Genomic DNA, 13,486 nt, shown 5'->3' with positions numbered 1-13,486 from the left:
CTGCAGGGGAGCGCTCATGGAAGGTGCGCGCTCACCCGCTGGCCAGGTAAGTAGGGGCAGGGTGTGTGTGGGGGGATTCCCTGCCCCCAATGGAGGTCTAGCATCCCTACTGGGGAGGGCAATATTTGGGGAGAGGAGCACTGCAGTGGGGTATGGTGCCATAGAGTCCACCTTCCAAAGCAGCCATTTTCTCCAGGGGACCTCTCATCTGGAGAACAGTTGTAATTCCAGGAGATCCTCAGGCCCCACTTGGAGGTTGGCAACACTGTTTGGAACACCCTTTATGGTGGACATGTGAAGTCTAGGTCACATGGAGCCTCTCGGCTCTACCTAGAGATTGGCAACCACATGCCAAAACTATTTTGAAAGAGGCCAATTTCAAAAGCAGTTTAGGATAGGGCATGCTGTTCATAGGGAACGCTTGAAGAAAACCTTTCAGGCAAGCCTTAAAGCATTCTTAAAGCAGCTGTTGCTATTCTGGCAGTACACAACATTTTGTGCAAGCAGAAATGCAAGCTGAGATACAATGTTGTGTGGTGATAAGTACAATTTTGCCCCCTTTGACTCATATATACTACAGGTGCTTAAAAATTAAATAGAAGTCCAGTGTCACCTTGAAGACTAGCAAAATTTATTCTAGCATGAGCTTTCCACTCACTTTGTCACCTTTATCTGATGAGCTCTGACTCTAAAAAGCTTATGCTGGAAAAATGACATTAGTCTTTAAGGCTGCACTTGACATCTGTTTAATTTTGCTGTAACAGATTAACACGAATGGCCTCTGGAAGTATTACATTTGCTTGTGAATATTTTGCACATTTGTTATATCTGTAGTGCTGTAACAAAGCACTAACTTTCTTCTTTATAAAATAAATCTTTAAATAATTTAATAAGTGGGTGTGTACGCGCACACATGCATGGGTATGCAAGAGATGTCATAATGGGCTTCAACAATGATCTATCAAAGATACTGATTTTACAATAGCCAGTACCTGTAGTCATCCACAGAACATTTTGGGGAAATTTGTCAATACACAGTCAGTCTGCCCCAACCTATGCTAATAATCTATACTGGCACTCTAAAACAAGTCTAGCTTTCATTTCCCAATTGTTTGTGACAATCTGATTGCTCTAAATCTGAGCACACATACCAAAAGAGGGCTGCCCCTCCAAGGCCGCCAATGGTGACATCTGTCAGTCCATCGCCATTCAAATCCATTGTGCCATGGATAGACTGACCGAAAAATTTCATTGTTTCCCCATCTCCACCTGAGGCAATGCGCTGTGGAAAATACAATATATTTACAATAGGGAATGCTAAGAATATACACATATGAATGCATTCACCAAACTTGTGGCATTTACTAAAATATAAATGAAGCTAATTCATTCTCAAACAAATGTATGGGTATTTATCTACAGATACAGATATCTACAGATAAATACCCATACATTTTGGTGAATAACAGACGACTCTCAGGTTCCCAGAGATGAGAAAGTCCCACTGTAATAAACAATCTATTTCTTGTACCTGGAGAATCACTTAAATTTTTGCCCTACCTGTGCATAATCTTTCCTTATGGTGTTCCCATTTCCATGATAAATATACACAGCTCCTCGATGATCGTCTTCTAGAGGCGCTCCTATGACTATATCGTTAAACCCATCAAGGTTGAGATCCTTTACTGGAGCAACTGAGGTCCCAAAACGAGCCCCACAAGGTTCATTCTTCATGTGCTTTGTGCAGCCTTGGTCTCTCAGTACTGAACAGCACGTTTGCTTGGCTGGCTCAAGGCTCATCTGATATTCAAACCTGGTCTGTGAATATCACACCAATGAGTTTCCATTTACTGTATGTTACAATCAAGTACCCTGATTCCAAAACATACAATACAAGCATTGCTTTTCTTTCTCGATGCTGACAGCAGGGGGGGGGATGATGCTTATATCCCACTTTTCTCCTTGATCAGGGACTCAAAGTGGCTTTTCGCCTCAACCTCCCTCCCCCCCATTAATCTCCACAACAACAATCTTGTGAGGGTAGGTTACGCTGAGAGAGTTTGACGGGGCTAAGGTCACCTGGTGGGCTTTCATGGTCAAGCGAGGGATTCAAACCCAATCATTCTAGGTTCTATTCTGACCACTGCACCACACCAGCCCTCACTACTACCACCACTAAATTATCATTTGGACACCAAGCTCAATTATCTAATTTTTACCCCACTCTTCTTGCAGGCAGCTCAGAGTGTTTACAGTTCTCCCTTATCCTCACAACAACCTTGAGTGTTAGCTTAGACTGAGACAGTGACTTGCATAAGGTCACCCAGCAAGCTTCCATGACAGAGTGGTGATTTCAATCCGGGTCTGACCCAGACACACTAACCACCGTCAGTTACTCTTTTGTCATTACCTCATTCAAAGAATACACATACACTTTGCCTTGTTCTTCTTTTTCAGTCCCCATGTACATAGGTGCTCCCACGAGAAGAAGATCAGTAAGTGTGTCATTGTTGATGTCAGCAGTTGTGATAACACTCCCATAATAGGATCCAATCTGTAATTTTTACAACATACATCACACATCTGTAATCATCATGAATAGTGGAATTCAGCATAGTGGTTGTTTATTAATGCTTTACATCTAACCATAATAAAAGTTCAATGAAACACAGCGAACTAATACTAAGTGATGTTTAAAATTCAGGGGGAAAGCCTGATATGCAAACCTACCATTTAAGCAATTGTGACTGCCCTTATAAGAAGAGTTACCATTGCACGAATAGTAGTGGCCATGTATACAGCACTCATGTAGATGTATCATTCAAATAATTTTGAATCTCCATGTGACTCTAGTCTGTTTCACACATTTCTGTGGGGCAGTTGTCTCCAAAATTATGGACCACACCCATTTTCAGAATTAAAACAGTGTGGGGCACTAGTGCAAGTCCACTTTGTCTAAGAAACTGAATCCCTTACACATGTGTATCATGAGAAGATTGTAACATATGTGATAAATGTATTAATGGCATTCCAGAGGTGTTGTTATGGCCACACTTACTTGTTCTCCACTTAATCTCTGAACTATTTCGATATCTTCATCTGTCTTCCTATAAATGATAACTTGACCAGTGTGATTATATCGAGGTTGGCCAGCAATGTATAGAACATCTCCAGGTACTGAGGCAGAATTTACTGCATACCCTGAAATAAAACGATTGGAGATATAGCATTCATTAACAGAATGTTTTGGTAACTACTATTTATGTTTTCTTTTTGTGAAAAAAAATTACAGACACTTTAGAATTCCTCACATAGACCAAGGCAGATAATTAATTGGATTAGATAATTAATTGGATTGTATTAGAATGTACAAAAGAGCATGTCAGTTAAAAAATTTTTTAAAGTATGTGTGAATTTTGTTTCCCCTTTATGAAGTTCATGGAAGCATACCTGGGTTTTAGCTTCTGTTATTCTCACAATAATATGGGGTTAGTTAGGCTGAATTATAGTTTTCCAACTGATGACTAAGCTACTAGTCAGCATGTGCTGTCTCTCATCAGTACAATCTTGCCAGCTGGTAAAGTAGATTGGTAAAGAATTATTGAAGCATGGTAGAATCATTGTTTGGACTTAGTGTCATTTGCTTAAGGTCATGGTGTCTGCCTCATGACTGGGCAAGGGCCTGAAAACATATTTCCTACATCCAAACCAATACCCTAGCCACTTTTACTTCCAATGATAATACCATTTTTATTTTTCCAAGCGTACAAAATGCTCACAAATACCAGACCAGGAACCACCAGGTTAGCACAAGGTCTTGCAGCTCTAACAAAGGAGAATATAAATCCCACACTAGGGAAGCCATGAAGGATCTATAAAAGATCCTTAATAGTAAGGAAGTATCGTTGGGGACCAAGATCAAGATAATTCATACTATGGTATTTCTCCACACCTATTACCCCTCTGCATACCCAATCCTATTCAATCACGCCTGCCATTGTCATTCACCAGCTATTATCATTCGGCTTCTGTAATCACTCCAGTCTCCAAGACATAAGGACAGATGGACTAACATTCTAGCTGTATCTGAAGAAGTGAGAAGTGAGTTCATACCCTATTTGAGGAACTGGTCATTTCAGACTTTGAAGGGTCCATTGAAAAGTAATACATGCTAAAGGCAAAGCAATTATATACTGCAGTACTAAGGTAAGTGGAAGCACCAAATAGCATGATGTGGTTCCTAAGATGGTGTTCCACTGGCACAATGCAGTTTCTCCGATGGAAGGGCATTTCCATTTGTGGAGAAGGGGAGGATGAATTTTGCCAATTTCACTTTCCTGTTTCAGACTCCCACTTTGCCCCCACACTGTTCCTGGGAGGGGGTACATTGACCCAAAGAAGCACAATTTCAGAGAGCACAGAAGGCTGCAGTGGGAGGGGTGGCAGAGAGGTTGACTTCATCAAGGGCAACTTGGCTTGTGCTGCTTAGGATCCAAGGCCATATCCTAAAAATTTCTTCTGTCATATCTGCCTGCAATTCCATTGTAATGTCATCTTTATCATGTTACAACAGTGCAGTTATTTATATCCCGCAAATACAAAGTATTTATTTGCTGGTGGATTTATAACAGGAACATGTGGAGTTGCTTTATATCTTTGGTCCATCTTTAAACTGCTTTCCCAAGGTTTCAAACAGGTAAAGACTTTTAAAAGTACTTGATGGCTGTTTCCCCAAGGTCTAAAAATAGTGCAATACTCACAGAAGGCTGCTGGCTTCCTCACATGATTTTTGACGCCATCCGTTTACAAAATACCACAAACGTGATTTGTGCTGTTTTAAATGGATGGTGTCAGAAATTGCGTGAGCAAGCTGGCAGCCTTCCGTGAGTATCTCGCTATTTTTAGATCGTGAGGAAATGGCCGATTATGTTAGATCTTTTTAACTGGAGACACCAGGGATCGAAATTGGCACCTTTAGCATGCAAAGCAGATGCTCTACCACTGAGCCATGGTCCATCTCCCATCATAAGAACAAGATGTAGGACAAAAAAAGGAAGAAAAAGAAATCTTAACTGGAATATTCCACTCACCTAAATAAGCTGCAAGAGGGGCATTTTCTTCTGAAGCCTTAGAGAATGAATCATTTCTTGGAGTAAAGGTCATATTCTTCAGCATGATGACAGTCCCATTCCAATCATAGGCTCCAACTGCTCCGAGCATGATCCAGTCCTTAGATATCAAGAGAGAATTTCTTTCTATGCAATCCACAATGCTGTCTTTAATCACTATCAATGCAATCTTAACAAAGTATATCCCTATTAAGTCAATTTAAGTCAATTGGCTGAGGAGGGTGTAACTCTCCTTATGACAGAACTGTGTTATGCTTTGGCCTCTAGCAGGGTTCTTACTGTGCCTGCTATATATAAATATATATTTATCTTGCTTTGATTTTTGTAAGACAAAAAAAAAGGGACCGTGTAATTATGCAGCACATAGCCATCCTTCAACTGAAATATGAATCAAATTTCATGACGAATCAGGCCAATTCATGTTTCGCGAAAATGTGTTTTGTGGGGCTGCAGTTTTCATGAAATTCACCACTTTTTGGCCTGAGTCATTCGATTCGTGAATGATACGTGACACCAGACAGGCTGGTGCCGAACCATTGATTCCCTAGGCAACATAGGCTTGGAATGTCTGCAGACCTTTTGTTGCCATTGGAAACCCTAATCTTAGCCAACATAACCTTGATAGGCAGCTCTCCTTGCCAACTGGAGAGTTTCTATTCTGCCCTATACAGCGAGGAGAGGGGGGGGGTTTAATTCCCTAGGCAACTGAGGAGATCGGCCTTCTGTAGCTATGGGGAAACCAATCTTATCCCTCAAAACCCTGCAGTCCACCCTTCACTCCATCTTCCCAGCACAGCGCCACACTGCAGCCAGTAATCCTTTGTCCTCCTCCTGAGTCCTGACCCAGCAAGTCCTGGTCCTCATTTCAGTCAAGCACTCTGCCAGCACTTCCCACTCATCCTGTTGACTGCCTCCTGGTCAACGTTTTGCAATCTTGGTCAAACTGGGAGGGTGGATAGAAGAGAGCCTACTGAAGTCTCCCTGCGAGTTTGGCATCTCTGGGTATGAAGTGGGCCATTGAAGTGTACTGTACCTTCCTGCTTCTGACAAATCATGAAACTAACTTTCAGGTTCCACTGCGGGCGCCATGGTGCTGTATGCCAGTGCACCTGACTTTGACTCCAGACAGCCACCAGGGATATTGCAGGGCCTTGCTCCGTGGCAGGACAGGGGGTATACTTCACCCTCACTCCCTCTCAACCCCCTCGCAGGCCTGCTCGACCTGGCCGACTCCCGGCTGCCTCCTCCTGCTTCCAGCTCATTGGTCCTTCCTTTCTTCAGCCCCTCCGCTCTTCCTTCTTCTATCTCTCTTGCTCTCCCTCTCTCTCCTCTTCCACTCTTACACAACATGTCGTGCTCCTTCTCCCACATCCTGCTCCTAACTCACCACACTCCTACACAACCCACCACACCCTGTGGGTGGATTCTCCTTATATCTTTCCCCTATTCCCAGCTCCACTTGCCAGTCATGCCCCTCTCTGCACTCTAGCCATGGCCCTCAATGTCTCAGGCAGTCACATCTGGGCTTTCTCTGCTGGCTGCCCTGATCAGCCACAGCTGTGCTTTCCTGTCTGGCTGCCAAGCTTTCCCTACTGAGTGCCTCAGGTCGCCACACCTGGGATGGCTTTGCTCCCAGCTTTTCCTGGTCCTAGCTAATCCCCTCAAGCTTGCCTGGAGGCTGGGGCATGGTCCTGAGCTGTCTTTGCTGCTGCTTTTCCTCCCCTGCCGGTAAGGTTGCTGGCTGGCTTGTTGGCTGGCTGCCCCTGCTCCCTGTACCTTCTCCTTTAGGGCTATTCCCCTTCTGACGGTCCTCCCTCTCACTGCCTGGGCTCCTAGCCCCCCCTGTAGGGTGGGGCCAGCTGACTTCCACCTGCCCCCTCTAACCCTCTGAGGCTTGGGTGCTTCTTTCCCTCCCTCGGTTGCTGGCAGGTTCTGGCCCTGGGAGTCTGTTGGGGCAGTTGGGCAGCTGCCTCCCGGCTGTCTCCTGTTCCTTTCTCCCAGCAAGTCTGGGGGCTGAGCATCAGACCCCAGACACTAACGAATTGTATCGTGAAATGGACAATTTCATGGAAGTTCGTGATTCGTGGAACGCGACAAAACATGAAACTCTAATTTTGTTTTTTTCCCATTTTGTGCCCATCTCTATTTAGGACTGCACTATTTGTCTCTTTCTCATGTTCCAGCGATGACATCACATGCTTTTAAGAAACTCCCACCAGTGTTGATGGCAATGTCATTATGATAGCATGGACAATTGAGTTTAGCCATATTCTGCCATTAAGCTATGCCTGAAAATTTGGTCTTGGATTCCACGGAGGGTACTTGTGCACAGAAGAGGGGTGGTTTTCACCCCACTCACTGCAAACCTCCAACTCTCCCCGGCTTTTCCTGGGAGCTCTCTTTCCTGAATGAGCAACATTACTGGAGGTATTTTGGATTACAACAGGAAGGGAGGGGGAATGCCTTCCTTCTTGCATGGAAATTTCAGATAGCAACTTAGAAGGTGCATGATCATGGCTGCAGCAGGCATATGAATATGGATATTTTGCACAAATCATTTTCACTATCTCAATCCCTCTCAAACTTGGGAGGAAATACACTGGATACTGGAACATTTTTACCCATGGAAAAAATTAGCACCCTAGAGGTTAGGAATAGCAATTGTAAAAATGGCCTGGAGAAAAGGTTTAAATATCCACATCCCTCCCCCCCCCCACACACAGAGTGCAGCCCAAGAAGCTGCCATGGCACTTTTGAACCTGAGTTTCCCAGATCCTAGCCCAACCCTATACATATTACACCATGCTGGAATCAGGAAATTAATTTGGAGACCTACAGTCATCATATCTAGTCAATTTACTCTAACATTTGCTTGTTGCTATTTTATAGAGTGCCTGGAGTTTGACTGGCAGCAGATATCATTAAATAAATAGGTAATATTTTTTTAACAGAGATATTCTGATTCTGGAGAGGGAAGACGGCATGGTATAGTAGTAGTAATAATAATAATAATAGATTCATATACCGCTCTACAGGAAGACTTAACACCCACTCAGAGCGGTTTACAAAGTATGTCATTATTATCCCCACAACAAAACACCCTGTGAGGTGGGTGGGCTGAGAGAGCTCCAGAGAGCTGTGACTAGCCCCAGGTCACCCAGCTGGCTTCAAGTGGAGGAGTGGGGAATCAAACCCGGCTCTCCAGATTAGAGTCCTGTGCTCTTGACCACTACACCAACTAGCCCGATCTCATCAGATCTTGGAAGCTAAGCAGGGTCAGTACTTGGATGGGGGAACACCAAGGAAAACTCTGCAGAGGATGGCCATGGCAAACCGCCTCTGCTTCTCACTTGCCTTGAAAGCCCCTTGCTGGGGTTGCCATATTTTAATTGCGACTTGACAGCACGTGCACACCTGCACATTCTGATTCTAAAACATATCACTTAACTATCCAAGGAAACTCCATAAATAATAAAGACAACTTTCCTTTTTTCTTTTTATATTAAAAAAAAGTTTCAATCTGGTCAGTTTACCTGGGAGTAATGTGCACTGAACCCAGTTTGAGACATTTCCATTTCAAAAGAGGCTGCCAGCTCATCTTTTGTTGCTGTAAAAGAGGAAACGTTTACTAGTTTAATATATATGGATCTAAATATTGAAATGATATTGATAACATGAAATTAAGCAGAAACTAGGCTTAAAGTGGGATCATAACCAGATCCCACTCATATAAGGCCATTGATTTCAATGGACTTAACAGGATTTAAGTCTCTGCTTAAGATTGCACTTTAAGTATTCAATATGTCCTGGTTGGGGCAGTGGGTACAATAGCTAGAACAGACATCTTTTATGAACAGAAATGTTGAGATTGGTCCAATTCCGTCAAGTAGCAAGCGCACTGGAAATCTTTGATCTCAATTTGTTCGGCCACATTCCATTTGCTCCAAACAGACACTGAGTCCATTATTCCTCTGGCTGCTAAGCTGCATTCATTCAAAATGGCTGGCTTTTAGCTTAATTGCAGGGCACATCAAAATTCAGAAGAATAAGAAGTCCAAATGTGTACAACTCCCCTTAAAAATGTTACTAGTTTTATCAAAGCTCTTTTTGTTTTCTGTGAAATAAATTAGATGTTTTGTTCGATCTAACTTCAAAACTCATTAGGTGAAACTCAGTGGCAACCTGAGGATATATGGGACTATTCTGCAAAACCTTGTTTTCCTTCTTTTAACCCTTTCAAATTAGCGTTGATGTTCTGCTTTAGAGGAAATTGAGAAGAGACCCTAACAAAGACAAATTCATTTTTCTAAAACTTCTTAGTGGAGATAGAGATCCCCAAGAGTCATATGACAGCACCTTGCCGATTTGAGAATTTCGTTTTGGTTTGAAAAGACAAAAAAAAATTTGGAGAGCTGGCAGTGGTGTGATAGATGCTCATGATGTACACAGTCTTTTCTGTCATTGCACTATTATTACTGGTAAATGTGGTTTAGCAGATATTTAAAGAACCACAAACCCTTGTACAACCTGGTTATCCAGACCAATGACAAAGAAATCAGTGCACACACCATGAGCAAGAATGCCTGCATCAAACCACCCTCAACTCTCTGAACAAGTTACTGCCTGAAATAGTTTCAGTTGGGCAGCTGTATTGGTCTGCAGTAGAACAGCAAGATTCAAGTTCAGACTCACTTTAAAGACCAACTAGATTTCCTGCCTATGAGCTTTGAGAGTCAAAACTCGCTTCATCAGATAACAGGTAGGAATGGAGATCTCAGAGATCCTTTGCCTTGAAAATCTTGTTGGTCTTTAAGGTGCTTCGAATAAGGTGCTCGAATATTGCCTGAAATAGCTTAGGATATGGTATGCTTGGTACGGAACTTTGGTAAAACAAGTGCACTGTAGTAAAAAAGTTCAGTTTTGCATCTCCATAAGATAACTAGCAGTGTTTTATTTGGTAATGAGGGTTCATGGGAAAAGAAGGCTACTCATTCACCAAAGAACAAAAGGTATATAGATACGTTCTCTGTTTATGCTTTTCAGCAGACTTTGGACTGCACTTGTTCCAAAGCGGTTTACATTACTTTCATCCAGTGAGATATTTAAAGAATTTGGATTTTTTGGAGGGAGGGGGGGAATTCAGCAAACTATGGCTTGGATCCAATGAGCTGCATGCAGAACTCCACTTGTGGAGCAGATCTTGTTCCACTAAACCAAAGAATTCAGATCTTCATCTTCCCTGCATAATCAATGGATGTGATCCACTGTGTGTGTGTGGAGGAGAGGGGAATGCTGGCAATGTCGTCAGAGGTGTCTCTGATGGGCCCTTCCATGGCAGCTGTCCACACTGCTGAAGAAGCAAGCCAGTTTAAAAGGAAGCTCTCTTTTTTGGCAGCATGAGCAGCATCCACGGAGACAGCAAAAGAAATCTGTTGTTTTCTCTCTTGTGCAAATAACAAATGCAGCCCAAATGTAAAAGTGAAGAATGAACTCTCTTCACATCCCAAGAAAGAATGTACATGATCCCTCATTAATAATATCTACAAGAATGAGAAGCTATCGGTCCAAAGTTTGTCTCTTATCAGTCCAATAACTGTAAGGAGATTCCTAGTAATTTGTTCGCTATGAAATGTTAGTTTATATGTTTTCATAAATGATTTTCTACATGTTTGGTGTCTCTTTTCACATTGAGTCAATTTATCTCTATAAGCACTCTCAATATTATCCAGGGAAGACTGAGATACTTGCGCATGAAGTATGTGCAGATGTTTTCCCCATTAGGGAATATAATCATTTATATATTACTCTGATTCCTACCTTGTGATTTTTTAAAAAGTTATTAATATCTTATTACATGTTGCATAAAAAACAGAAGTGATGCCTTTTCTGCTCAGAGAATTTGCAATCTAAGGACAGAAATAAGGACAGAATGTGGAAAGTTTGGCTGGTAGTTGAAGCCATTTAATTTAGTTGAAGTTCAAGTCCACAAACTTGGAACCAGAAAGGCATCTGGCTCACGTACAATGATGGTCAAACATGCTTGATTTTCCCAGCATTTTTTAAACATAAACAAACCACAACAGCTGCAAAGGGCCTGAATTGGATTGGGTCCACGCTGCTGGGAAAGGAGTAGTTAAGCCTTTCCGCCAACGCTTTCCAATAGATAATTGCCCTCTCCCTAAACTATTAACTGTGGTAGATAAGAAAGACTGGCACCTGTATTACACGGCTAATTACAACAAGCAAGCTGTGCATGTGTATTGAGGCTTCGCCGTGCCAGTTGTCAGAAAGGGTTAATGTCCCCCCCCCCTCCTTTGAATCTGATCAATGTCTCCTCCATTGCTATTTTTTAATGTTTACTTGTGGCGGTTCTGTTGCTGATGTTTTGATTTTTTTTTCCTGCTTACAACATTTAATTTAATGTAGTGCTTTTATTGGCTGAGATCCATCAGGGAACCCATCAGAGGATCTTTCTCACCTCCTGCCTCCCACTACAGCCAAAAATGTCTCCTGAAATGCTGCTTCTGGCTGACAAAAGTTTCCAAGGGACAGCAACAGGGGCATTTGGGACTACACTAGGAGGGGTGAGGTTTGTGGAAATGCTCTGGTGAACCCAACCCAACCCACTGTATTTTTTATTTCTATGTAAGCTGTTTTGAACAACTAATTTGAATACACTGGCTTTAAACATTTTATTATATGATAGTTAACATTTATACAACACTTGCTGCTTGTTCACATACAATATCACATTAATCATCACAGCAATCATGTAAGGTAGAGACCAGTATTATGAACCCAGTACTACAGATGGGGAACTGAAGCTGAGAGCCAATGGCTTGCCAAGATCGCTTAATGAGCTTGTGGCTGAGATAAAGACCAAACCATCATCTTCTCAGATCACAGCTGCTCACATCTGATGTAGAAAGGATGGAGAATGCTCCAGTTGCTGGGTCGTGCTAACCGAATCATGATGGAGAAGGGCATTTTTTATTTTATAGATAACTTTACAAAGTTCAGGGAACTAAAGAGAAAAATAGGCCTGTCACTAGTTACTAGAGATGGGCATGAACCAGAAAAAAATGAACCATGCAGTTCGTGGTTTGTCACGTTTCATGAACCATGAACTTTCACGAATCTGCCCCAGTTCACGAATTGGTTCATTTTGGTTTGTGAGAAAGTCACTTCTGGGCCAGCAAATCACCAGTTCTGGGTCAGCAGAAGGTCAATTCCAGGTCAGAAGAAGGTCTGCAGGAAATCTATCCCCTGTTGCCTAGGAAACTGATTGATCAGCGCCAGGCTGTCTGCAGTGATGAACTGAAAAATGAACCAAACGAACCAGCCTAAAGTTTGTGGCGGTTCATCAGAAATGGGATCTGATGAACCGCTGGTTCACGAACCACAAACTGGCCTGGTTCATCACAAATTTTGGTTTGTATTTCAGTTCGTGCCCATCTCTACTAATTACAAGCCACATTAAACAAGAATTACCTGAGTTCAAAGTCAGTCTAATTATATGTTACATTTTACCTGGTATGTCTTTGGATAGGGGTCACAGACATGTTCTGGGAGCTTTGTATTTCCCAGGTATTCAGGGGACCAATTCAGATAGGGACCATAGCACTTGGGGAGAAAGGGCTTAGATTTTCCATCTATGCTGTTTTCTCAACCTGAAACTGGTGCAGGGAGTGACTGTTTTCCCCTTTGGGGGTGCATGTGTATAGATATGGCTACATGCAAGTTTTCCCAATAGAGCAAATAGCTGCTACCTGGTGGCTGTCTCAGGTTGGGGAAACAACACAGCAGAAAGGTCTAAGCTTCTTCTCCTCACACATTATAGTCCTCATTCCAATGCACCTGGGAAGCATGGAGCTTCCAGAACATGCCAAGATCCAACCTCGGGAGGTATCTGGGGAAAACGTAATGCCCTTGGAGAGTGCCTAGTACCATCATACCCTATCTGTCAACTTTCCTTAGGCCAAGTGGATGGTTATCATTTTGGGCAGAATGCAAAACAGATACAAAAGGGCCTTCAGAAGAGGCAAAGATTTCAGCCTACACATGGTTATGGCTCAGGAATCCCTGTGCCTCTGGCCAACTATCATGATCAACATGCTCTAATAACTGTTCAACTAACTATCCATATAAATGCCAAGGATATTCAATTACCCTAGCCTTCTATAATTTTGGGGATGTATTATAAAGGATACGAAAATAATTACAGCATATGCCCATAACATTCATACATTCATTAGTGTTTACCTGCAGCACAACTTTTAGCATTGCATTATCTTTCTCGATCCCCTCTTCTGACTTAAAGAGCATTCCTACCTCACCGGATCTACATGGATAACTAC

The 13,486-nt window shown here is 42.5% G+C and overlaps 1 protein-coding gene across 1 annotated transcript in view; it reads right to left on the bottom strand.

Annotated features, from left to right (window-relative positions):
- Window positions 1–13,486, bottom strand: part of ITGA1 (integrin subunit alpha 1) — a 90,127-nt gene that overhangs the window by 39,764 nt on the left and 36,877 nt on the right. Inside the window, exons 10-15 of the mRNA XM_054986534.1 lie at window positions 8,663–8,736; window positions 5,091–5,229; window positions 3,059–3,201; window positions 2,411–2,554; window positions 1,561–1,818; window positions 1,152–1,282 (exon numbers count right to left, since the gene is read on the bottom strand). Of these exons, the coding sequence (XP_054842509.1) occupies window positions 1,152–1,282; window positions 1,561–1,818; window positions 2,411–2,554; window positions 3,059–3,201; window positions 5,091–5,229; window positions 8,663–8,736 (889 nt within the window). The remainder of the gene's footprint in view (window positions 1–1,151; window positions 1,283–1,560; window positions 1,819–2,410; window positions 2,555–3,058; window positions 3,202–5,090; window positions 5,230–8,662; window positions 8,737–13,486) is intronic.

This window comes from Eublepharis macularius, chromosome 8 (assembly GCF_028583425.1).
Source record: "Eublepharis macularius isolate TG4126 chromosome 8, MPM_Emac_v1.0, whole genome shotgun sequence".
Lineage (NCBI taxonomy): Eukaryota > Metazoa > Chordata > Lepidosauria > Squamata > Eublepharidae > Eublepharis > Eublepharis macularius.
Note: the sequence above shows the minus strand (reverse complement) of the source record. Positions and strands in the feature narration are given on the sequence as shown.